Source organism: Erythrolamprus reginae, chromosome 3 (assembly GCF_031021105.1).
Source record: "Erythrolamprus reginae isolate rEryReg1 chromosome 3, rEryReg1.hap1, whole genome shotgun sequence".
NCBI lineage: Eukaryota > Metazoa > Chordata > Lepidosauria > Squamata > Dipsadidae > Erythrolamprus > Erythrolamprus reginae.
The window spans coordinates 8,217,635-8,244,836 of NC_091952.1; the positions used below are offsets into that span (position 1 = coordinate 8,217,635).

A 27,202-nucleotide genomic window follows, 5' to 3' on the forward strand; every position below is an offset into this window, starting at 1 on the left:
GCTGTTTATTACACAGCCGTAAATTTTAATTTGAGGCCTTGAGAGGACTGGAGAGTGGTTCCTAATGGATGCACTCCCAAGATCTGAAGCAGGGACGCAACCCGTTCTTGTCACATTGGAGTGTGTGTGTGTAACTTTGGCAGAGAAACTGGGAGGGTAAAATGAGGTGGGGTGGGTTAAGGAAGCCAACTGCTAGTTAATTCAGCTGTGAACAAAACTCACCAAGGGAGGAATGTCAGGAGAATTTAAATCAAGCAGCTGGAAGGGCCCTAAAGAGGAGAGGAGGGGGGGACACAACAGAGAGGAGGGGGGGAAAGGCAGAAGAGATGCATGAATCCATAGCTGGGAGCCACAGGAACAAACATGCAAGTTACAGAGCCATGTGCGGGGAGCCTGCCATGACATAGAACACATTCTGGACGGGCTGTTGTTTTCGTTCCTTATAAAATGCAGTTCCAAAATAGTGGGAAGGGAAAGGAAGGAAGGAAGGAAGGAAGGAAGGAAGGAAGGAAGGAAGGAAGGAAGGAAGGAAGGCAGGCAGGCAGGCAGGCAGGCAGGCAGGAAGGAAGGAAGGAAGGAAGGAAGGAAGGAAGGAAGGAAGGGAAGGAAGGAAGGAAGGAAGGAAAGGAAGGAAAGGAAGGCAGGCAGGCAGGAAGGAAGGAAGGAAGGGAAGGCAGGCAGGCAGGACGGAAGGCAGGAAGGCAGGAAGGAAGGGAGGGGAGGGAAGGCAGGCAGGAAGGAAGGAAGGCAGGAAGGAAGGCAGGTAGGAAGGAAGGGAGGGAGGGAGGGAAGGCAGGAAGGGAAGGAAGGGAAGGCAGGCAGGAAGGCAGGAAGGCAGGAAGGAAGGAAGGAAGGAAGGTAGGAAGGAAGGAAGGCAGGGAGGAAGGAAGGAAGGAAGGAAGGAAGGAAGGGTGAAAAAAAGGTTTGGAGAAAGTTCAATAGTATCTTTAGATTGCTAACTTCTCTGGAAGGATATCCTCCTTCCTTTCTTCCTTCATTCCTCCCTCCCTCCCTCCCCTTCCTGCCTTCCTTCTTTCCTTCCCTTCCTTTTCTTATTTATTCTTCATTCTCTCCTTCTTCCCTTCCTTCTTTCTTTACTCTCTCTTTCTTTGCTAGATGGCTTGCTTATTTTCTTTTTCATTTTCTCCTTCCTTCCCCTCCCATTTTCCTTCCTTTCTCTTCTTTTCCTTCCCTTCCCTCCTTTCCTTTCCCTTTCCCTTTCTCTTTCCCTTTCCTTCATATGCCTGAGGAGCAAATTGCCAAACCCCGCATGAAAGGCAGCCAAATGTTTGCCAATTTCCATGGAAAAACTGACAAAACAAAGGGAAACCCATGCGAGGTTTCATTTCAAAGGGGCGCCGGGGGGGGGGGAGTGTTGTTCGGGTAGAAGAGGGGAAGGAATCACACGCCCAGCCACCCGGCAATCAAAAATATTAATTCTATTGTGAGGTGTGCATCGGAAGGCATTAACTCCGGCGAACGCCAGGAGTGGCATATTTGAAAGGCTCGTAAATGTAATGAAGTCCTTTTGACACCTGCTCCTCTCCACGCTTTAAATGGAAGCCATCGGTCCAGAGGGAATCGAGGCTTTAAAAATAGAAATTATAGTAATTGTCTTCCCTGGGTTATTGGAGAGGTTGTAATAAACGCAGAGGCTCAGAAAGGGTGGTTTCAGCCGGGCTTGGGCCTGACAGGATGCATAAATTACCGATGTGGGGTTTTTTATTTCCTTCGCCTTCCCCCCCACATCAGCAAATTCACAAAGAGGGCATCGCGGTGGATTCGTGCAAGATTACCATATACGGGAGGGGATAATATGCATGGAAATTTCATCCCAGCCACTCGATTGGCGGAGTTGGGACTCCAGGCGCTTGGTTGCCCTTCGGCATTTTTAAACCCAAACAACGGAGGGTGGTGTACGACATCTATCAGACATCTATCAACCTCCGTTGGTGATGCGCTCTGGAGGAAAACCCTGGCTGCAAAGATGTGTGTGTGTGTGAAAGACATTTGCAAACACCCAGAACAACCACAACAACACACGAGCATACAACGGATACAAACTTAAACCGCTCCAAACTCGACTGCAGGAAATACGACTTTAGTAACCGAGTAGCTGATGCATGGAATTCGCTACCCTGACTCTGTAGTATCATCACCTAACCCCCCAAAAAAACTTTACCCTTAGACTCGCCACTGTTGACCTCTCCCGATTCCTAAGAGGTCAGTAAGGGGCGTGCATAAGTCTGCTGAGAGGGGCGGCATACAAATCTAATAAATGAATGAATGAACGAACAAACAAACAAACAAACAAACAAACAAACAAACATCATCAGAGTTAGGAGGCAGTAGAGTTTGCTTGCTGTTTATAAACAAGTGGCTTGCCCCTATCAGTGTTGGTGGGAGAATTACCAGTCTGACAATTCCTTGCTTAGCTATGGTGGCGCAGTGGTTAGAATACAGTATTGTAGGCTGACTCTGCCGACTGCCAGGAGTTTAATTCTGACCAGCTTAAGGTAGGCTTCAGCCTTCCCTCCTTTCGAGGTTGGTAAAATGAGGACCGAGATTGTTGCGGGCAATAAACAGTGTGCAGCAGCTGCCAAAAAAGCCAACACCGTTCTAGGCTGCATTAACAGAGGGATAAAATCAAGAGCACGTGAAGTGTTAATACCGCTTTATAAGGATTTAGGGGTAGTGATTTCTGACAGTCTCAAAATGGGGTGAGCAGTGTGGTCGGGCGGTAGGAAAAGCAAGTAGGATGCTTGGCTGCATAGCTAGAGTTATAACAAGCAGGAAGAGGGAGATTGTGATCCCCTTATATAGAGCGCTGGTGAGACCACATTTGGAATGCTGTGTTCAGTTCTGGAGACCTCACCTACAGAAAGATATTGACAAAATTGAACGGGTCCAAAGACGGGCTACAAGAATGGTGGAAGGTCTTAAGCATAAAACGTATCAGGAAAGACTTAATGAACTCAATCTGTATAGTCTGGAGGACAGAAGGAAAAGGAGGAACATGATCGAAACATTTAACTATGTTAAAGGGTTAAATAAGGTTCAGGAGGGAAGGGTTTTTAATAGGAAAGTGAACACAAGAACAAGGGGACACAATCTGAAGTTAGTTGGAGGAAAGATCAAAAGGAACGTGAGAAAATATTATTTCACTGAAAGAGTAGTAGATCCTTGGAACAAACTTCCAGCAGACGTGGTTGGTAAATCCACAGTAACTGAATTTAAACATGCCTGGGATAAACATAGATCCATTGTAAGATAAAATACAGGAAATAGTTTAATGGCAGACTAGATGGACCATGAGGACTTTTTCTGCCGTCAGTCTTCTATGTTTCTATGTTTCTAGGCCTTGGTAAGGCCACACTTGGAATCCTGCATTCGGTTTTGGTCACCACAATGTAAAAAGGACTCTAGAAAAAGTGCAGAGAAGAGCAACAAAGATGAAGGGAAATGGAGGATAAAACATACAAAGAACAGTTGCAGGAACTGGGCCTGGCTAGTTTAATGAGACATGATAGCAGTCTTCCAGTATCTCAGGGGTTGCCACAAAGAAGAGGGAGTCAAACTATTCTCCAAAGTACTGTAGGGTAGAACAAGAAGCAATGGGTGGAAACTAAACAAGGAGAGAAGTCACTTAGAACTAAGGAGACATTTCCTGACAGTTAAAACAATTAATTCGTGGAACAGCTGGCCTCCAGAAGTTGTGAGTGCACCAACACTGGAAGTTTTTGTTTTGGTTTTTTTTCATATTTTTATTGATTTTCAAAAAGACAGACAAGGACATACAACACTAAACATTTAAGGAGCTACCATTCCTCCGCTTGCTGTAGAAGTCTAACTAATACAGAAATATGAAAAAACCTAACTGTAGTCAGATCAAAACAGAAATGCCACACATGTAAGTTACATTCTTGTTGGATTCAACTCTATATTTATAATATTAAACTTATTAATTAAATTTCTTTATATTTTAAGATATTCTATACTTATACAAAAGGAAAAGGGAAAGATTATTAGTAATACAAAAGAAAAAGAAATGAAAGAATATACACTTCTAAGTTAGTTATACTATATACTATTTCATTCTATCTTATAATTAATTGTTAATACCATTTTTAAATTTCCACCAGTCATATACTTTATTCCATATTTTATAAAATTCTGCTTCAGTTTGATTATTTAAACGTTTGGTCATCATATCTAGTTCTGCACATTCTATGATTTTTTTAAATACTTCAAACACTGGAAGTTTTTAAGAAGATGTTGGATAACCATTTGTCTGAAGTAGGGCAGGGTCTCCTGCCCAAGCAGGGGGTTGGATTAGAAGACCTCCTAGAAGGGTTTGGGACCCCTGTTCCAAATCACCTGAAGGCAAGAGAAGAAATGATGGATGGAAACTAATCAAGGAGAGAGAAGCAATCTGGCATTAAGGACAAACCTCCTAATAGTGAAAACAATTAGCCAGTGGAACACCTTGCCTCCAGAAGTTGTAGTGGCTTCATTACTGGAGGTTTTTAAGAAACTGGACAACCATTTGCCTGAAATCTTATAAGGCCTTCTGCTTGAGCAGGGGGTTGGACTAGAAGACCTCCAACCTTATTTTCCCCTATGTTCTATTGCTTGAGCCAGTGATGGCGAACCATTTTCCCATCGGGTGCGGAAAGAGTGTGCATAAGTGCTATTGCGCCTGCACGAGTGCCCACACCCATAATTCAATGCCTGGGGAGAGAGAAATCAGCTTCCCCTGACCTCCCAGATGCCCTCTGGAGGCCGGAAACAGCCTGTTTCCCAACTTCTGGTGTCTCACCCTCCGCAGGCTCCAAAAGCTTCCCGGGAGCCGGAGGTGAGTAAAAACGCCTCCCCCATTCCCCTGGAGGCTCTCTGGAAGCCAAAAACGCCCTCCCAGAGCCTCCGTGCAAGCCAAAAATCAGCTGGCCGGCACACACATGCACATTGGAGTTGAGTGAGGGCAACGGCTCGTGTGCCAGCAGATATGGCTCCGCGTGCCATCTGTGGCGCCCGTGCCATAGTTTCACCATCCCTGGCTTAAGCTGTGTATCACATGTATTACCTCTGTATTATATGTGAATATTGTTGCAGGCATAAAGATGTGCAGCAGCAGCCAAAAAAGCCAACACAATCCTAAGCTGCATCAACAGGGGAATACACTCCAAAACCAGGGAAGTCTTAATACCACTCTACTACGCCCTGGTCAGACCACACCTGGAGTACTGTGTTCAGTTCTGTTCACCACACTTCAAAAGAGACATTGAAACTCTGGAGAAGGTGCAGAAAAGAGCAACCAAAATGATCAGGGGTCTAGAAACCAAGACTTAAGAAGAGAGACTACGGGAACTGGGCATGGATAGCCTAGAGAAAAGGAGAGCCAGAGCGGACATGATAGCAGTCTACAAGTATACGAGGGGATGTCACAGAGAAGAGGGGATCACTTTATTCTCCAGGGCACCGGAGGGCCGGATGAGGAACAACGGCTGGAAGCTGACCAAAGAGAGATTCAACCTGCAAATAAGGAAGAACTTCCTGATGGTCAGAACGATCAACCAGTAGAACAACCTACCAGCGGACGTTGTGAACTTCAATACTCTGGACATTTTTAAGAGGAAATTGGACTGCCATTTGGCTGAGATGCTATAGGGTTCCTGCTTAGGCAGGGGGTTGGACTTGATGACCCGCATGGTCCCTTCCAACTCTAACAATAAATAAATAAATAAATGTATGTGGGCATTCCATTAAAGAGGATTAAAAAAACCATCTGAAATAAATCAGGAATTAGACAGTAGCCCCACAAGGATTGAAAGCCTCTCCTTAAACCTACCAAATTTTGCCAAATTTTTAGAAAAGTTTAACATTTAAATTTGCATTTTGACTGGCAAAAAAACCTTAAAAATCCTTTTTAAAAAAAAAAAAAAAAAAAGGAAATAATTATTTTCTTAGGTTCCTTAGATTTTTCTTGATAATTTTCCTTTTGGAAACATGACAAGGTGAACTTTAATAAGCTATCAAATTGTGAAAGACAAAGGAAGATGACACAGCTGCTATCAAGTACAAGCAGATATCAAATGTTGACATCAAATATCGAAATTAGCCATGAAGTGTTGAAATTAGATCTCGGGGCGGAGGGGGAAAATCAAACGTTTGATAAGCATTCTGCAAATATCTTTTTATATTTGAGAAATACATTTATTCCCCCTATTGCTGACATCCATTTATTGAAGGGAAGGGGGTTGCTACAGGTGATCCTCGACTTATAACAACTCATTTAGTGACCATTCGAAGTTACAACATCACTGAAAAAGTGACTTACGGCCATTTTTTGCAGTTGTGACCTCATGGTCATATGACCCAAGATTTGGAAGCTTGGCAACTGGTTCTTATTTATGATGGTCTCAGTGTTGGGAATTTAACTGTAATGATTCACTTAATGGCAAGAAAAAGTTGTAACACGGGGCAAAACTTACTTAAGAAATGTCTCGCTTAACAACTTAAATTTTAGGCTCCATTACAGTCATTAGTCGAGGACTACCTGCATACAGTATTTTCTGGAGTATAAGATGCACCTTTCCCCCCCTTAAAAAAGGTTGGAAATGCATCTTATAGACACAAAATGGGCCCATTTCCCCCCAAAATGGGGGCATTTTTGCCTTCCCCCAGTCCCCAAGGAGACTTCTGCAGGCTTCCCAAACCTTCTGCGTGTCCTGGTTTTTTTGAAAAAACAGGTGAAAAACGAGGCCTGCAGGGGGTTTGGGAAGCCTGCAGAGTGCTCCTGGTTTCCCACATTCTTTGAGCCATCCAGTAATGGGGGAAAGATCAAAAGCAACATGAGAAAATATTATTTCACTGAAAGAGTAGTAGATGCTTGGAACAAACTCCCAGCAGCCGTGGTTGGTAAATCCACAGTCACTGAATTTAAACATGCCTGGGATAAACATATATCCACCCTAAGATAAAATACAGAAAATAGTATAAGGGCAGATTAGATAGAATAGAATAGAATAGAATAGAATAGAATAGAATAGAATTTTTATTGGCCATGTGTGATTGGACACACAAGGAATTTGTCTTGGTGCATATGCTCTCAGCGTACATAAAATAAAATATACATTTGTCAAGAATCATGTGGTACAACACTTAATGATTGTCATAGGGGTCAAATAAGCAATGAAGAAGCAATATTAATAAAAATCTTAGGGTATACGCAACAAGTTACAGTCATACAGTCAACATGGGAGGAAATGGGTGATAGGAATGATGAGAAAAACTAGTAGAATAGAAATGCAGATTTAGTAGAAAGTCTGACAGTGTTGAGGGAATTATTTGTTTAGTAGAGTGATGGCGTTCGGAAATAAACTGTTCTTGTGTCTAGTTGTCTTGGTGTGCAGGGCTCTGTAGCGACGTTTTGAGGGTAGGAGTTGAAACAGTTTGTGTCCAGGATGTGAGGGGTCAGTAAATATTTTTCCCGCCCTCTTTTTGACTCGTGCAGTATACAGGTCCTCAATGGAAGGCAGGTTGGCAGCAATTGTTTTTTCTGCAGTTCTGATTCTCCTCTGAAGTCTGTGTCGGTCCTGTTGGGTCTTTTTCTGCCGTCAGACTTCTATGTTTCTATGTAATGGACAGCCAAAAATTTTACTGCCACACTGTGGGTGTGGCTTATTTTGTGGGTGTGGCTTAATGATCATGTGACTGGGTAGGAGTGGCTTGCCCGGCCATGTGACCAGGTGGGAGTGGCTTGAACGATCATCATCCTTCAAGTGAACTGTTAATTCCTCGACTTACAACCTCACCAGTGTCGCTCGCTGGAGTGACAATTTGCTTTGTGTTTCCCACACTCTCCTTCCTGGTTCAACCCCTTGTCTCAGACTGGGTAGCTAGGCAAACAGATGCTGCCAGAAGCATAAATGCTGCCAGCGCCGCTTCCACCCACACCTTCTGCTTGCACCTCAGATGGGAGGTGGCCGCAGGAGGCTGGAGGGGAGCTAGACAGGAGAGAGGGAAGCTTGTCTGAGGCCAGGAAGGAGGAAAGAGGGAAAAAGCAAGGAGTGCAGATGCAGCAGCAGCAGCACCAGAGGAAAAAAGGAGAGGCGAGACGAGACCAGTAATCCAGGAAGTGACAGCCGCCAATCAGCTGGAGCTGTGCACGCATCATTTCTGCCAGTGGAACTGCGTTCCACCCCGTCCTGCCTGCTGCCCACCCCTGGAGCCATCCCAGTTTTATTGAAACACCTTAACTTTGACTGTAAAATGTTCTTCTATTGAACAAAATGTTAAATTTTATTGTTTTTGGATTCCAGATGAGTTTAGAGAATGACGATAAACGAGCACGCACACGGTCCAAGGCAATTAGAGGTAAGCGTATTGTTCTACTCTGCATGTGGAAACAGGGGTACAGATGGTACAAACATGCTGGTCTCAATGGAAACCTGCCTGAGGATAAAACTTGTGGGTTTTTGTGTGTAGTTTGAGCACAGCCACATCCCCTTCCCAATTATTCCCGACAGACTGCTTTGGCAAATGACTCGAATGGCCATTCAACCCAGACACCGACTTGCCAGTCGGTTTTCTAAATCCTCCCTCACTCCTTTTGCTTCTTTAAAAACCAGTGATACACGGCTGATTTGCTACCCAGCTACAGACTGCTTTTATCACAGCCTGAGACTTTAAAGTTTTGCATTTGGCTGGGAGAGGAGGTAGCATGGAAGAATGCGAAGCTGATGGGTGTAGGGAGTGGAGGAGAAATAAGTTAACTCTGAGTTGGATGTCTATTTATTTTCAGGCTTTGAAAGCAAAAGTAAGGGTGGGAGGGGAGGAAGAAAGAGAGAAAGAGAAAGAGAGAGGGAGGGAAGGGGGTGAAAAAAAGAAGCAAGGAAATGGGAAGAAGGAAAGAAAAAAGGAAGGAAGGAAAGAAAGAAGGGAGGAAGGAAGGAGATGTGAAAAAGGAAAGAAGATCAATAGATGATATAATTAGGTAGATAGATGAGAGACAGAGACAATATATAGATAGATAAATAGAGAGAGATGAGAGAGAGAGACCATAGAGATTGGAAATGGGACGAAGGAAAGAAGGAAGGAAGGAGAAAAGGATGAGAAAACAAATAAATGACATGAGAGAAAGGAAGGTAGATAGAAGATATAGTAGGTAGGTAGATGAGAGACAGAGACAATATAAAGATAGATAAATAGAGAGATGAGAGAGAGAGACCGTAGAGACCAGAAATAGGAAGAAGGAAGGAAGACAAGGAAAAAAGGAAGGAAGGAAGGAAGGAAGGAAGGAAGGGAGAAAAGGATGAAGCATGCCCTAGCATGAAGCCGAAAGCACTAGCCTAAAGATGACGAGTGGGACCTCATTGAAATGTCATCAAGCTTCTATCAATCTTACACGGAAAAAGACCTGAATACACCAAGACATACGTATATATATCTGATATAGATATGTGGACTGATTTCTGTATCAGTCTCCCTTTATTTCTTTATCAGTTCTTTGCAAGTTTGGATAGATAGATAGATAGATAGATAGATAGATAGATAGATGGATGGATGGATGGATGGATGGATGGATGGATGGATGGATGGATGGATGGATGGATGGATGGGCGGGCGGGCGGGTGGGTAGGTAGGTAGGTGTAGGTGTAGGTGTAGGTGTAGTGTAGGTGTAGATGATGTAGGTGTAGATGTAGATGTAGATATATGGTTGATTTTCCTGAGAAACATGTTATACAATAGATCTATACCACGCTCCCTTCCTTTTCACTTATCACTTACTTCACTTATCAGTACAAGCTGAGGTGGCGCAGCAGGTAGAGTGCAGTACTGCATGCCACTAAAGCTGACTATAGATCTGCAGGTCAGCGGTTCAAATCTCATCACCGGCTCAAGGTTGACTCAGCCTTCCATCCTTCCAAGGTGGGGGTAAAATGAGGACCCAGATTGTCGGGGGCAATAGGCTGGCTCTCTTAAAAAGTGCTATTGCTAACATGTTGTAAGCCGCCCTGAGACTAAGAAGGGCGACATTAAAAAATTGAATAAATAAATAAATCAGCAAAAATATGTAACCGTGTTTTGTTTGTATGTGTAATATCTTTTTGCTGATAATGAAAAGGAAGGAAATGAAGCAATATCTTAAGCATTGATTTACTCAATTTAACATTGCTGATCATCATAAAAAATATTTTTTGGGGGTGGGGGCTAACTTTTTTCTGGGCAAAATTTTACCTAAAATTGTACTGTTCCCAGGTCTATTTGACCTGAAACAAAAAAAATCTTTTAGGTACTTAACTTTGGTCTTTTTGAAAACTTTTTTCACTGCAAAACTAGTTTGAGCATTGCTGAACATAATGATATGAAAATTGAACTGAAAAAATTGATGGTTATATTTTAATTTTGATCAAAAAGCCACCCCCCCCCCCCATTTTTTCAGCATTTTGTGTCAGTTCATTTTTTTTTTTTAGGCTACAAATCTCCAAGGAATTTCCCCCCCAAAGTTTTTCCTGATCATAAGAAAATTAGAAATGAACTGAAAAAAAATTATGCTTATTTGTTTATTTTGCTCACAAATGGGCCACCCCCTCGGCCTTGCTGTGTGCCATTATTTTCACTTTTTATATAAATTTGGCTAGAAATATTTGGAATATCCTTTTGAAAAGCAAGCACATGATAGCCAAACAACTAATTTTATGAAATAAATCCATTTTACTAAAAACAAATATGTAATTTTGAAATTAACAGCATAATTTTTATATAAATTGAAATAATTGAACACAGCGGATTGGGACCTTTATGTGCAAAATAAACAAATAAGCATCAATGTTTTCAGTTCAATTTTCATATCATTATATTCAGAAATGTTCAAGCTACCAATCCCACACCAACTTTAGTAAAATAGAATGCATTTTGCAGGCAAAACTATCTATAAATTGAAAAAAAAATTCACAAAAACGGGGAGGGCATTTTATCAGCAAAATAAACCAATAAGCATTACTTTTTTCATTTCAATTTTCATTTCATTGTGTGCAGAAATGTTCAAACCTGTTTCCACATGAAAAAAGCTTTCAAAAAGACCAAATATAAGTACAGTACCTAAAATGAACAATTTGCGGTCCGGGTCAAATAGACCCGGGAGCAGAATTTTGGGATGTGTTTTTGAGCAGATTATAATGTTCTTTCTCTTTGACCCTATTTTCTTCTGTTCTTCCTTGTTGCTCCTGCAGTACCAACGGAACTCATTGGGCAGGAATTGAGGTAAGGAACAATATCTTGGATCTGATCTCTATTAGATCTGCTTGCTGTTTCGACCCGTGATGGACGTGACTGTTTTTGACGCGTTTCTTAACCTACCATATTTTTCAGAGTATGAGATGCATCCTAAAAGAGGGTAGAAATGTCACTGCATCTTATACATTGAATACAGCCATTTTTGGCCTCCTGAAGCCCTGCCTGCACATCCCATTTTAGCAAAAAATGCCCCTATCTTTTTGCAAAAAATGGGTGTACAGAGGGTTTGGGAGACTTGTGGCATGCTCCGAGGGAATGGGGGAAGGCAAAACCACCCCAGTTTTTGCAAAAAAAAACAAGGCACAAAGAGGCTTTGGAACGCTTGCAAAGTGCCCCTTCTTACCTCTTTGAAATCTTAGTGTGTCTTATACCATTGTTTCCCAACCTTGGCAACTTGAAGATATCTGGACTTCAACTCCCAGAATTCCCCAGCCAGCATTTCTACCCTGAGTAGAATCTAGGTCTACCTTTGAATAGAATCTAGGCCTATCTTTGAGTAGAATCTAGGCCTACCTTTGAGTAGAATCTAGGCCTACCTTTGAGTAGAATCTAGGCCTACCTTTGAATAGAATCTAGGCCTACCTTTGAGTAGAATCTAGGCCTACCTTTGAGTAGAATCTAGGCCTATGTTTGAGTAGAATCTAGGCCTACGTTTGAGTAGAATCTAGGCCTACCTTTGAATAGAATCTAGGCCTACCTTTGAGTAGAATCTAGGCCTACCTTTGAGTAGAATCTAGGCCTACCTTTGAATAGAATCTAGGCCTACCTTTGAGTAGAATCTAGGCCTACCTTCATGGTGCAAACGTGGTTTCTTTCTTCCGTCGTCGCCAGTGAAATGAATCCAGACGCTGGTAATCTTAGAACGGTACTTTAATTCAGCTCAGAGAAATAGAAGTGACAGCTCAGCAAGGCAAGTGACTTTAGCGAGTACCAATCTGCTTTGCCTGGGAGAAATGTGGATTTTCCTCAGTTGACCTCTGCTTTGGAGAATAGGTTGACCCCCCCTTCTTTGTGGTAACCCCTTGAAGAAGAGGGGCTCCTTCAGTTTGTTTGTCTGTCTGTCTGTCTGTCTGTCTGTCTGTCTGTCTGTCTGTCTGTCTGTCTATCTATCTATCTATCTATCTATTGTGCTGTGTCTGCATAGCAATAAGCCGGCTGTCAGATTCGAGCTCGCGTATCCCTCTCCAGGGTCCTGATTGGCCGCATAGGCATAGTTACTGTTAAAGCGGGAACCCTCCTTTGTATGTGATTGGTAGTTGCCTCAGAAGGCGTCTTGTATATAAGTCTGTGTTCTCTTGTGTAACTTCTTAAGCCTGTACCTGCCCTGTTGGCATGTTCTGATTAAACTCACATGTTCTGGTAAAAGGCCTCAGTTATTATACTGGCGACGAGATTTCAGCCCTGCAATTCCATCCAGCATCTGTATCTGCAGTAAGTGACAATGTCTGTACAGCTTACTTTTCCCCCTTTCAACCCACAAGGGGAGACCTGGGATTCCTACGTTGCCCGCTTCGACTGCTTTCTAATTTCAAATGGGTATACCGAGATTTCTGGGGACCGCAAGAGATCTTATTTTCTCGGTTTCTGCGGCCCCGAGATGTTCGAGACTGCCAGAGCTTTATTCGCTCCCGTCTCTATCCATGATGTGCCTTGGGAGACTTTCCTATCAACTCTCCAAGACCACTATGCCCCTGCCCCGTCACGGTGTGCCCGGCGCTACGTTTTTTATCAGAGAAACCAGGCAGAGGGTGAATCCATTAATGAGTTTGTGGCCGCTCTCCGCCGGGCTGCATTATATTGCGAGTTTACAGACTTAAATGATTACTTGCTGGACAGGCTAGTGTTCGGAGTCCGGGATGGCCGCCTTAAACGCCGTTTGCTGGCCACCCGTGATTTGACCTTTCAGACAGCTTTAGCTGAAGCTCGTGCTTTTGAGCTTTCCACGCTATCCCTGGCAGCCATGGACAGCTCGGTGAATGCCACAGCTAAAGTGCCAGCGGTGCCAGAGAACCCGAAAGCCGCTACAGAAAAGGAGGGCGGCGGCGAAGTTGAGGAGGAGGAGGTATGCCGGCTAGGTGCTTCCAGAGGTCGTGAGCCTCCTGCCAGCCGCCCCCGGGCCCCTCTGTCCCCTTGCAGGGGTTGCGGGGGTAACCACTATAGGTCAAACTGCTCGTTTAGAGAAGCGGCTTGCCGGCGTTGCGGGGCCAGGGGCCACATTGCAAGAGTCTGCCGTTCCCGGAGGTCCCCTCCAGCCGCCCCTAGAGAGCAGAGGGAGTTCCAAGGTTCCAATCCCCGTTGGCAGAGGAGATTTTCTTCCACTAAGAGGGATGACTGCAATGCCATCTATAGCTGCCCGCGCCCAGCTTCTACGTTCGTGAGGAAAACCTCGGGCTCTTCAGACAAGATCTCCGTGACAGTTCGTTTGGGAGGCGTGAATTGCTCCATGCAAGTGGACACGGGCTCCGCGCATTCATTGGTTTCCTGGGCCACCATCAAGAAGTGCATGCCCGGGTTGAGCAAGAGTCGGTTGCAGCCATGTACTGTGACTCTGCGGGACTACCAAGGGGCGCCCATTCCAGTGTTGGGGGAAGGGAGATTCCCTGTCATGTTCAAATCTTTCCTGGGCAGGTTGCCTCTGATGGTGGTGGACGGGCCATTCTCCAGCCTCCTGGGTTTAGACTGGTTTAAGGCTTTGGGCTTTTCTGTTGCGGGGGTGAACGCTGTGAGGGGGGAATCAGTATTTCAAGGGCTTACTAAGGAATTCCCCTCCGTCTTCGATGACAAACTGGGTTGCTACACGGGAACCCCGATTACTTTTAGCCTTGATCCCAAAGTGCCAGCCATAAGGCTGAAGCCCCGCAGGGTGCCCATTCCCCTCCGGCCAAAAGTTGATGCCGAATTGGACCGTCTGATTGCACAAGGGGTGTTGGAGCCGGTTGACCAGGCTGTCTGGGAGACCCCACTGGTCATCGCTTTCAAGGGGGATGGGGGATTGAGACTGTGCGGGGATTATAAGTGCACTGTAAATAAGGCCCTGGCTCACCACTCGTACCCGCTTCCAGTGGTGCAGCAGTTACTTCACACTCTGGGTAATGGTAAGATCTTTGCCAAGCTTGATTTATCCCAGGCTTACCAACAGCTCCCCGTAGACCCCTTGACAGCAGAAGCCCAGGCGATCATAACGCATAGGGGGGTGTTCAGGTGCCACAGGCTGCAATTCGGGGTCTCCATTGCACCGGGGTTGTTCCAGGGGTTGATGGAACGGTTGCTGTATGGGCTGGAAGGCACGGTGCCCTACTTTGACGACGTGCTGGTCTCGGGGAGTTCCGAGGACGAACTTCTTCGCAGGGTTAAGCAGGTATTGCTCAAATTCCAAGAAGCGGGACTGAAGCTCAAATCAAAAAAATGTGTCTTTGGGGTTCCAGAGGTTGATTTCCTGGGATTCCGGGTGGATGGTAAGGGAATCCATCCCACCCCTGAGAAGACGAGGGCCATTTGGGATGCCCCCAGACCCCAGTCGAAGGAGGAGCTGCAGGCTTTCCTGGGTCTCTTGAATTTTTATGCGGTGTTTATCCCGCACAAGGCTTCGGTGGCAGAGCCCTTGCATAGGCTTCTGGACAAGCGGTCAGTTTGGCACTGGGGGGAGCGGGAGGAAGCTTCTTTCAGAGGGGTCAAAGGAATACTCACCTCAAATAGTGTCCTGGCTCAGTATTCCCCTAGTCTGCCATTAGTTCTCACCTGTGACGCTTCCAGGTACGGAGTGGGTGCTGTCCTCAGCCACAGATTGCCAAACGGCTCGGAAGCCCCTTTGGCGTTTTTTTCCCGGACTTTGGCCGCAGCAGAGAGAAACTATGGCCAAATAGATAAGGAGGCATTGGCCCTAGTGGCGGGAGTTCGCCGTTTCCACGAGTATTTGTATGGCAGAAGGTTCGAGTTAGTGACGGACCACCAGCCCTTACTAGGGTTACTCTCAGGTAACCGCCAGAGCCCAGCTGTCTTGTCTCCTCGTATGACACGCTGGATTGTCTTCATGGCCAATTACACTTACACGTTAATGTACAAACCGGGTCGTCACATTGCACATGCAGACGCACTCAGCAGGTGCCCAGTACATGAAGAAGTAACAGACCCTGCACCGGCCAGCTCCGTCTTTGCTTTGACAGACGGGCCAGTTGTACTGGCTGCCCCCGAGGTCTCTAGGGAAACAGGAAAAGACCGCATTCTAGCCCAGGTAAGGCAATGGGTTTTGAGGGGGTGGCCACACTCTTCCCCAGCTGACCAGTTCATTCCGTTTTTCCGCTGTCGCACGGAGTTCTCCGTAGAGAAAGGTGTTCTATTAAGGGGGGGGAGAGTGGTTATACCTGGCAAGCTGAGGAACCAGGTGTTGTCCCTGCTGCACAAGGGGCACCCTGGAATAGTTAGAATGAAGGGTCTGGCCAGGGATTACGTGTGGTGGCCAGCATTAGATAAGGAAGTGGAGCAATGTGTGGCTAACTGTGCTGTTTGCCAGGAGAGCAGGTCTTTACCCCCACGAGCGGAACCCTTAACATGGGAACCACCAGCTAGCCCCTGGACACGTTTGCACATAGATTTGGCCGGTCCCTTCATGGGGCAAACATTTTTAATCACCGTGGATGCCTACTCCAAGTGGGTAGAGGTGGCCCAGATGCAGTCCACTCAGTCACAGGCCATCATAGACTCCTTAATGACCCTATTTGCCACGCATGGGTTCCCGGATCTACTGGTCTCGGATAACGGCCCGCAGTTCACATCAGTTCTCTTCGAATCCTTTTTGGCCACAGCTGGCATTAGACATGCCTTGACCTCGCCTTGGCATCCGGCCAGTAATGGCCAGGCGGAACGGGCAGTTAGATCAGTTAAAGAATCCCTCAAACGGCTGCCCCAGAACTCCTGGAAGGCTAGATTGGCTGATGTGCTCATGGCTCAACATACCACCCCATGTGTAACCACGGGGAAGACACCAGCTGAGCTTTTAATGGGTCGCAAATTGCGAATCATACTTGACAGGTTGCACCCAGGGTATGCGGGAACAGTACAGTGGCCAGAAGCAGCCAGACGTGAGGTGTCTGTAGGAGACGCGGTATTTGCCCGTGCCTATTCAGGACATAAGAATTGGGAGAAAGGTATAGTTTGCAGGGAACTGGGGCCTCGTTCGTTCGAGGTGGAACTTAGAGACGGACGAATTTGGAAAAGACACCTGGATCAGATTAGACTTAATAGGGAGGATCGGCAGGAAGATCGGGAAGCCAATGAGTTCCAGGGGGTGTGTTTTCAGGACCCACCCACAGCTGCAGGATTTTCAGGAAACTTTCCCTCAGCGTGTCACCGGGAAGAAGAAGTGGGCCAGGCTCCCAGTCCAATCCATCCGGCCGAGATCGAGAGATCTGAACATCCCACAGAGCCTCGGCGCTCCGAGAGCATCTGTCGCAGACCTGGGTATTTAAAAGATTATGTTTGTGTCAGCCGAAGGGGCAGGAGTGCTGTGTCTGCATAGCAATAAGCCGGCTGTCAGATTCGAGCTCGCGTATCCCTCTCCAGGGTCCTGATTGGCCGCATAGGCATAGTTACTGTTAAAGCGGGAACCCTCCTTTGTATGTGATTGGTAGTTGCCTCAGAAGGCGTCTTGTATATAAGTCTGTGTTCTCTTGTGTAACTTCTTAAGCCTGTACCTGCCCTGTTGGCATGTTCTGATTAAACTCACATGTTCTGGTAAAAGGCCTCAGTTATTATATATTGGATTTCTATGCCGCCTCTCAAAATATACGTTGTGCCAAATTAGCCTCAAATCCCCACCCCCACCCACCAGGAAAGACCAAATTCATTGCAAAGCAGGGCAGACTTTTCGAACTGGCACCTGGCAATGGAGTTGACTCCATCTGCGTGGCTGCCTCCAGATCCTTCCCTCCCTTCCACACCCCGCTGTGTTTACAAGTGTAGCCACCGCCAATTTCTCGGCCTCCTTGGAATGCACACGCATCCCCCCTCAATGGTTAATGTCTTCCTCCGTCGCCTCCGCCTCCTCCTCCTCTGCTTTTGTCATGGGCACAGCCTGGGCTTCAATTAGTCGATTAATTGTCCAGTTAAATCAGGCAGTTAGGGGACAGCTGCAGCCATGGCTGGGCGCATCCAGGCTGCCCCTGAAATGTGTCATTGGCATCAATTGCCACCTCGGCTGATGTGTTCGACAATAAAAGGCAGGCCAGCCGTGAGCCCCGGCGCTCGGGAATCTGCATAACAGCCTGTTTCTTTGAAGTGGAAACAACCCGTAGGAAGTTGGAGTGAGGGGCTTCCAATTGCTCTTTGACACCTGGGTGGTTTCTAATGAGGAAGGAAATATCCTCTCTGATTCGACCCACAGGATTTGTATACCCTTAGATTGTCTACGGTTGACCTATCCAGATTCCTAAGAGGTCAGTAAGGGGCGAGTGCAAGTGCACTAGAGTGCCTTCCGTCCCCTGTCCTATTGCTCTCCTATATCTCCTATTCCTTTCTTCTATTCCTATATCTCCTCTTCTATTCTTTCATTGATATGTTCTATTCCTATATCTTCTTTTCTATTATTTCTTAGATATATTTTACTATGAGTATCTCCTCTATAACCTTCATCATGTATTTTACTATGGGTATATAGATATATACCCACTAAAACCCTCATTGTGTATTGGACAAAATAAACAAATAAAATAAAATAAATAAAATGTAGGCCCCATGATGAACCCTGTGAAAGAAGTGGGTGTGCTTTCGGGAAAGCCTGATGCAAAAAAACATGTGACATATATATATGTATGTATGTATGTATGTATGTATGTATGTATGTATGTATGTGTGTATATATATATATATATATATATATATATATATATATATATATACACACATACATACATACATACATACATACATACATACATATATATATATATATGTCACATGTTTTTTTGCTGAATTTGAAAATTAAGGGAGACTAGGATAGATCTAGGATAGACCGTATTTTGGCCTCATCAGCTAGCCATACCCACTGGGACTTGAACCTGCAACCTTTGCCTTGTAAGGCAGAGAATTATCCTCTAGGCTACAGTATCCAATCCCTTCAGCTCTGCACCAGGGAAGGGTTACATATTTTGGGGGGATATATGTATGTATGCATGTATGCATGTATGTGTGTATATACATATATCATATAAATATAGTATTGTAGTATGTTCAACATAATTTAAGTCTAAATTAGAGATAGAAAAGATAAAAAGACAGGGACAGAAGGCACAGAGGGGCACTTACTCACGCCCCTTACAGACTTCTTCGAAAAGGGGAGAGGTCTATTGTAGATAATGTAAGGTTGAAGATTTTGGGATTGAGGGAAGAAACAACAGAGTCCAGTAGTGAATTCCAGGCGTTGACCACTCTATTGCTGAAATCGTATTTTCTGCAGTCTAGTTTGGAGCGATTTATATTTAGTTTGCATCTATTGCGTGCTCTTGTGTTGTTGTTATTAAAGGTGAAGTAGTCGCTAATGGGGAGTACGTTGTGATGTATGATTTTAGGGAGAACAGTTAAATCAGTTCGGAGGTGGCGTAGCTGTAAATTTTCTAAATGTAGTAATTGAGGAGAAACTTCTTAAGAAGGAGGACAATTAAACTGTTTGTTTGTTTGTTTTATATAAATGATACTAGTAAAAGAGAAACATAGGGACGGGGGACAGAAGGCACTCTGGTGCACTTATGCACGCCCCTTACTGACCTCTTAGGAATTGGTAGAGGTCAACAGTGGATAGTATAAGGGTAAATTTTGGGGGGTTAGGTGATGATACTACAGAGACTGGTAGTGAGTTCCGTGCATCAACTACTCGGTTACTAAAGTCGTATTTCCTGCAGTCGAGTTTAGAGTGGTTTACTTTAAGTTTGTATCTGTGGTGTGCTCGTGTGTTGTTGTGGTTGAATCCAAAGTAGTTGTTGACAGGAAGGATGTTGTAGCAGATGATTTTATGGGTTATAAACAGTGGAATGGCTTGCCTTCAGAAGTTGTGTCATCAATTGGACAGCCATTGGTCTGAAATGGGGTAGGGAGGCCCACTTGAGCAGGGGCCTAAATTAGAAAACAATGTTCCAGTTCCTTTCTGGTGGACTGGATTCTGCAGTTAAGATGTTACAGGGAGTTTCTTGACTTACAACCATTGGTTTACTGGGAGGGAGGGAGGGAGGGAGGGAGGGAGGAAAAAAGGAAGGAATGAAAAGGGAGGAATAAAGAAAAGGAGGGAGGGAGGAAAAGAGTGGGATAAGGGAAAAAAGGAAAAAAGGGAGAGATAAAGGAAGGAATGAAAAGAGAAGGATGAAGGAAGGAATGAAAAGGGAGGGAGGAAAGGGAGGGAGGGAGGGAGGAAAGGGAGGGAGGGAGGGGGAAGGAAGGAAGGGGGAAGGAAGGAAGGAAGGAAGGAAGGGGAGAGATAAGGAAAGAAGGGAGGGAGGGAGGAAATAAAAGAGAGTGATAAAGGAAAGAAGGAGAAAAAGGTCGGGATAAAGGAAGGAAGGAAAAGAGAAGGATAAAAGGATTCAGGGCAGCTTACAACAGTAAAATAATATGATAATACAATAAGTCAAATATAAAACAATAAAAAACAATTAAACCACAATTAAACTAATCCATAAAAACCCCAACTAAACTTTACAATTGTACGCACATATGTACTAAATAATCGCAATTCGGCCGTGACTTGGTGTTGACCAAGCCTGCCAGCAAAGCCAGGTCTTCAAAGCCAGTAGGATGGGAGCAGTACGGACATTGCGGGGTGGGGAGTTGGTTCCAAAGGGCTGGGGCAGCCACAGAGAAGCCTTCCCCCGACAAGGCCAACCCTCTGGGATGTAATTGGCCTCTGGGAGGTATGTGGCAGGAGACGGTCCCGTAGATAGTCTGGACTTAAGCCAGTTAGGCAGTGTAGGATTCTTTGTCTCCAGCGCTACTGGTGCGCTCCTGGGGACCGGTGTGCTAGCATCCAGCAGATAGCTGCACAAGCGCTGGTGCGAGATTTGGTGTAATTTTAGCTCATGCGCAAAAGATTTCACTGATTTTTGGTGAAAATTGGTGAAATCTCACACGCACTAGTGCCCTCGTGTGATATTTCGCTTCCAGCGCATGCGCAGAAGGCAAATCTCATATGGGTGCGCGTCTGATGCGTATGCATCTCCATTTTCATTACCACACTATAGTGTGGCCCGTACCGGGTGCAACCCACTACTGCATGCACCTAGGTATAGGCGATAACTAGCACCTTGAATTGTACCCAGAGAGCAATTGACAGCCAGTGCAGCTCACGGAGAATAGGTGCTATTTTACCCACTGCGCATGCACAGAGCATTCTCTGGGAACATATCACCCAACGGTGGGCTACGAGCCAGAACACTAAATTGCGTTCGCCGCCGCGGCTCGTAAGTTCTTGCGGGACCAGCGTGATTTTGCTGCTGCACCTGCGGAGGAAATAAAATGGCGTCCGGAACCGCAGATGCGCCCGTGTTTCAGTGAGGGGTTTTTTGCTTCCGCGCATGCTGAAACACGGGCGCACCTGCGATTCCATGCGTGATTTTACTTCCTCCAAAGATGCAGCAGCAAAATTGCTCTCGTCCCGCAAGAACGTACGAGCCGCGGCGGCGAGCACAATTTAGTATTCTGGCTCGTAGACCACTGTTGATATCACCCCTCATCTGTGTGTGTGTGTTTGTTTGTTTGTGTACTTGTGTGAGTGTGTGTGTGTGTGTGTGAATTGAGAGAGAGAGAGAGACTATAACACATAAATAAAGTAAAATTCCCCGGCCGTAAGAACCTTAAGTGTGGGAATTGCGTGCTTTTAAAAGGCCTGCTCTTACATATGCAAATCTTTAATTAAACACACTCATAAAACTATAATGAGCCCTTCATTTAATTAAATGGGGTGACTCATTTCATTAATTTTTAGCAAATCGCAAAGCCGCTGCCTTCCCTTCCTTGAATTCGAAAGCAGCCGAGGAAATGTCAAAAGGGAATTGGTTCGCTTCCCTCGGATGCTTCCAGGAGTTATTTTATTTTCAGAAGCACCTGGTGCCTTCAGGTACTCCCCATCATCCATGCACAGGTGGTCCTCGTCTTACGGCTACAACCGAATCCAAAAATTATGCCACTAAGCGAGACGGTGTTGCACCGTTTGATCACCTACCCTTGCCACAGTCAGTAAGCAAATCACTTCTGTAGTTAAATTCTGAACATGGTTGTTAAGTGGATTGTCTTGGTTTGGCAGAAGGTCGCGAAATGGATTCATGTGACCACGGGCAGAGGGCCACCATCCTAAATCCAAGTCGTCCTCAATTTATGACTGCAATTGAGCCCAAATTTGATGTTGCTGCGTGGGGTGATTTGTTAAGCGAGTTCTACCACATTTTATTTTATTTTATTTATTTATTTTATTTATTTATTAGATTTGTATGCCGCCCCTCTCCGTAGACTCGGGACGGCTTACAGCAATAATAAAAACAGTGTATAACAAATCTAATATTTAAAATATCTAAAAACCCCTTATTTAAAAAGCAAGGCATACACACAAACATACCATGCATAAACTATATAGGCCTGGGGGAGATGTCTCAATTCCCCCATGCCTGACGGCAGAGGTGGGTTTTGAGGAGTTTACGAAAGGCAAGGAGGGTGGGGGCAATCCTAATCTCTGGGGGGGAGTTGGTTCCAGAGGGTCGGGGCCGCCACAGAGAAGGCTCTTCCGCTGGGTCCCGCCAGACAACATTGTTTAGTCAATGGGACCCAGAGAAGGCCAACTCTGTGGGACCTAACTGGTCGCTGGGATTCGTGCAGCAGAAGGCGGTCCCGGAGATATTTATGACATTTCTTGCGCATTTATGACATTATACCCGCTTTTATTTCTGGCTTGCATGTGTCGCCCTCTTCACACAGCTGTCCCACTCCAGGATGCAACGGATCAGGACACATTCGAGGAAAGTACGCGAGACACAGGAGGTGAGTTTTTGTGTCCGTGTGGCATTTCTCACTCTGTCGCCATCCCAGTAAATTCAGACTCTTCAGCAAGGGAGCTCAGAGCACCAAACCAGCTTTTCGGAATTGGCGGCCAATTTTTTTTTACCAATTGGGTGACTTTGGGCCAATCACTGAACAATTGTGAGTTTTTGCCCCGCCTTAGACATGAAAGCCAACTAGGTCATTTGGGGCTAGGAGATTGTGAGTTCTAGGTCCACCTTAGGCATGAAAGCTATTGGGTGACTTTGGGCCAATCGCTGGATGATGTTATTCCATCTTAGACATGAAAGCCACCTAGGTGATTTTGGGGCCAATCAACAGGAGACTGTGAGTTCTAGTCCCACCTTAGGCATGGAAGCCATTGGGTGACTTTGGGCCAATCATTGAACAATTGTGAGTTCTAGTCCTGCCTTAGATATGAAAGCCAGTTAGGTGACTTTGGGCCAATCACCAGGAGTCTGTGAGTTCTATTCCCACCTTAGGCATGAAAGTCAAGCTTTGGGCCAACCACTCTAGGAGACAGTGAGCTGTAGTATCACCTTATAACTTATGATCAGCAGAGAAAGGGGCCTCTTTGAATTTCTGTTTTCAACCATAAAAGCGCTTTTAATTGATGCTTCCAGTTTCCTGGAAGTAATAGGCAAGAACGAATTCAAGGTGGTCAGAGAGGAGAACGCCTCAGAAAATTGAATTATAATGACCTGAAAACTCTTTATAATATGGCAAATGCACACCTTGAATATTCGATTGGTCATTAACCAGATTGTGCTAAGAATATTACAGGATGATATTAACTCTAACATGGTATTTATATACAGCAGTTGTAATTCTGAGCTCCCATCCAATTCATAGCACTAGAAAATGGACATATAGTTCTGTAGACACCTCCTTCTACCACATTGTGTTGACATGCTTCTCTTATGCGCTCTTTTTCTTTCTCTCTTTTTCTTTCTCTGTTCCGCTCTTTATATTTTCTCTCTCTCTTCATCTCTTTTTGTTTCTGTTTCTCTCTCTTTCTCTTCTCTTTCCTTCTCTTTTTCTTTCTCTCTTTCTTCCTGTCTTTCTGTTTCTCTCTCTCTTCCTCTCTTTCTGTTTCTGTTTCTCTCACTCTCTCTCTTTTCCTCCCTGTGCTTCTCTTTCTTTCTCTCTCTGTTTCTCTTCCTCTTTCTTTTTGTTTCTCTCTTCCTCTCTTTCTGTTTCTATTTCTCTCACACACTCTTTCTCTTCCCCTCTTTGCTTCTTTCCTTCTCTCTCTTTCTTTTTCTTTTTCTTTCTCTCTCTCTCTCTCTCTTCCTCTCTTTCTGTTTCTGTTTCTCTCTCACTTTCTCTTTTCCTCTCTTTGCTTCTCTTTCTTTCTCTCTCTGTTTCTCTTTCCTCTCTTTCTGTTTGTTTCTCTCTTCCTCTCTTTCTATTTCTATTTCTCTCACACACTCTTTCTCTTCCCCTCTTTGCTCCTCTTTCCTTCTCTCTCTTTCTTTTTCTTTCTCTCTTGCTCTTCCTCTTATTCTTCCCCTCTCTCTCTTTTCCTCTTCCTCTTTTCTCTCGGTCTTCCTCCTAGTTTACAAAGCTGCCCTCTGGCGAAGAAGAGGAAGCTTCAGCACGTAGAAACAGGAGGACACCTGGTGCCTAAGAGAAAACCACATCCCTTGAAGCTCACCCTGGATGAGGGCTACAACGTGGACAGCGATGGGAGCGAAGAGGCCGAAGCCAAGCAGGACTCTGTGACGGACGATTCGGAAGGCTCCCTGGAAGAGGAAGACGAGGGAGAAGCCCTGGCGCAAAAGGAGGCATCCAGCAGCCCTCCCTCGGAAGAAGGTGCGGGGTTGCTTCGGATAATGTCCACACTGTACAGGTAGTCCTCGACTTAACGAGCAGAATTGGGGCCAGGATTCCCATCGCAAAACCAAGATGGTTCTTAAGGGAGTCCCGGGACCAGAATTTCCATCACTAAGTGAGGCAGTTGTTAAGGGACTTATGCCTCGCTTGATGACTTTTTTTGCCACAGTTTGTTTGTTTATTTGTTTATTTGTTTGTTTGTTTGTTTCTTTCTTTCTTTCTTTCTTTCTTTCTTTCTTCATTTCTTCATTTCTTCATTTCTTCATTTCTTCATTTCTTCATTTCTTCATTTCTTCATTTCTTCATTTCTTCATTTCTTCATTTCTTCATTTCTTCATTTCTTCATTTCTTCATTTCTTCATTTCTTCATTTCTTCATTTCTTCATTTCTTCATTTCTTCATTTCTTCATTTCTTCATTTCTTCATTTCTTCATTTCTTCATTTCTTCATTTCTTCATTTCTTCATTTCTTCATTTCTTCATTTCTTCATTTCTTCATTTCTTCATTTCTTCATTTCTTCATTTCTTCATTTCTTCATTTCTTTATTTAATTCGGTTTTTATGCTGCCCTTCTCCTTAGACTCAGGGCAGCATAAAAACCGAAATGGCACTTTTTAACAGAGCCAGCCTATTGCCCCCACAATCCGGGTCCTCATTCTACCCACCTCGGAAGGATGGAAGGCTGAGTCAATGATGAGATTTGAACCGCTGACCTACAGATCTACAGTCAGCTTCAGTGGCCTGCAGTACAGCACCGTACCTGCTGCACCACCCTGGCCACAGTTGTTAAAGGAATCACTGCAGTTGTTAAGTGAATTGCCCAGTTGTTAAGCAAACCTTCAAAGATTATTTGCGGGACTGCCTTATGCCGCATGAGCCCTAGCAACCGGTTAGGTCTCACAGAATCGGCCTCCCCCAGGTCCCGTCAACTAGACAGTGTTGCTTGGCGGGGCCTAGGACAGCAATGGCAAACTTTTTTTTCCTCGGGTGCTGAAAGAAAGTGTGTGCGCGCTATCGCGCATGCACAAGTACCCCCATAATTCAATGCCTGGGGAGGGTGAAAACAGCTTCCCCTACACCCCCCCCCCCCCGGAGGCCCTCTGAAGCCTGGAAACGGCCTATTTCCCAACTTCTGGTGGGCCCAGTAGGCTCGTGTTTTACCCTCCCCAGGCTCCGAAGGCTTCCCTGGAGCCGGAGTAGGGTAAAAGCGCCCCCATATCCACCCAGAGACTCTCTGGAAGCCAAAAATGCCCTCCCAGAGCCTCTGAGCAAGTCAAAAATCAGCTGACTGGCACACACACACATGTGTTGGAGCTAAGCTAGGGCAACGGCTCATGTGGCAGCAAATATGGCTCTGTGTGCCACCTGTGCCACTCGTGCCATAGGTTCACCATCACTGGCCTAGGGGAAGAGCCTTCTTTGTGGGGGCCCTAGCCCTCTGGAATCAGCTCCCCCCAGAGATTCGCAGTGCCCCCACCCTCCCCGCCTTCCACAAGAGTCTTACCGCCAGGCTTGGGGTGTTTAGACTTTAGTTATTATTTATTAGATTTGTATGCCACCCCTCTCCAAGGACTTTAGGCCTGGAGGACTTTGCTGGCTGGGGAATTCTGGGAGTTGAAGTCCTCCAGGCTTAAAGTTGCCAAAGTTGGAGACCCCGATTTAGAGGAGCCATTGCAAGAAAGCACCAGGAGGAGCCACTCCAAGAAAACCACCAAGCTCATAGAGTACCAAGGATGCCCCAGTGTTGCTATCTAAGGGACAGCAACTAAGGAGATAGTTGTTATCCCCCTTACCATGCAAAATCCTCAAACACCACAACAATAGACCCCAAAGTAGAGCCATGCTTACCTCCCCCCCACCTCCCGTACCTACAACTATTTTAAAGAAATCACTCTGTTTTCAACCCAGGCCAAAGAACGGAAGGAACCCTCATCTCGAAACGGCCAGCGTCGGAAACAGACGGCGAGATCTCCACCAGCGGGGGAAACCCCATGCACTTGGTCTGTGAAGGAACAGCAGAAGAAGAAGGAGAAGAAGAGGAGGAGGAGGAAGATGAAGAGGAGGAGGAGGAAGAGGAAGAAGAAGAGGAAGAGGAAGAAGCAGTTGGGGAGGAATGCGAAAAGGAAATCATCATCCACACTGAAGATGCAGAGGAAGTGATCGAGGTCACCAGCGAGAGGAGCAGCGACCTGTGCCTAGAACATCGAGAGGATGAGGTGAGCTGTGAGGACTCATGCAAGCTGCAAAAAGAGGAGGAGGGAGAAGAGGAGGAGGAGGAGGAGGAGGAAGAACATGAAGAGGAAGAGGAGGAGGAAGAAGAAGAAGAGGAGGAGGAGGAAGAAGAATACGAAGAGGAGGAAGAGGAGGAAGAGGAAGCGATGGCTGACATCATCTGTCAAGAAGCACCTCATATGTCTCAGGGTAGCCCCCCAACTCACTGTGAAAGACAGTCGGTCAACCCCAAGCCGGAATATTCCGTCATCGTGGAGGTGAGGTCAGACGACGAAAAGGATGACGACACCCACTCTCAGAAGTCCGCCCTGACCGACGAATCCGAGATGTACGATATGATGACACGGGGAAACCTGGGCCTGTTGGAGCAGGCCATCGCCCTCAAAGCAGAACAGGTTACAGTGATGAGGGAGCCTGGGCATCAGGTGACGGGAGAGCACGCGAAACATTTCCAAGCAGAGGAGAAGCAGAACAAGGCCTTGGACTCCATCAGGAAGAACTATTACGGCAAAGGTAAGATGAGACGGCACTGCGCGAGGGCTCAGGGGTTAAAGAGTCTTTGGAGAGGGGCGGCATACAAATCTAATAAATTATTATCATCATTTGAATACACAGTTCTTACTACAGCAATCACACAAAACATAATAGAAATAGCACAGAGAGTGAATCACATCTCTGGCTCCCTCTTATGGCAACGCGTAACACTAGCTCTTAAAGCAATAGTGTTCTAACACATGTAAGCATACATTGGTAGTTTATTTATTTGTTTTGAATAATAATAATAATAATAATAATCATCATCATAATAA

General features: G+C 45.4%; 1 protein-coding gene across 1 annotated transcript in view; it reads left to right on the top strand.

The window, feature by feature from the left end:
- MYT1 (myelin transcription factor 1) overlaps nt 1–27,202 on the top strand; it is a 128,615-nt gene that overhangs the window by 19,392 nt on the left and 82,021 nt on the right. The window contains 6 exon segments of the mRNA XM_070744282.1: nt 8,322–8,376; nt 11,235–11,265; nt 22,246–22,308; nt 23,885–24,141; nt 26,070–26,138; nt 26,178–26,906. Coding sequence (XP_070600383.1) covers nt 8,322–8,376; nt 11,235–11,265; nt 22,246–22,308; nt 23,885–24,141; nt 26,070–26,138; nt 26,178–26,906 — 1,204 coding nt within the window.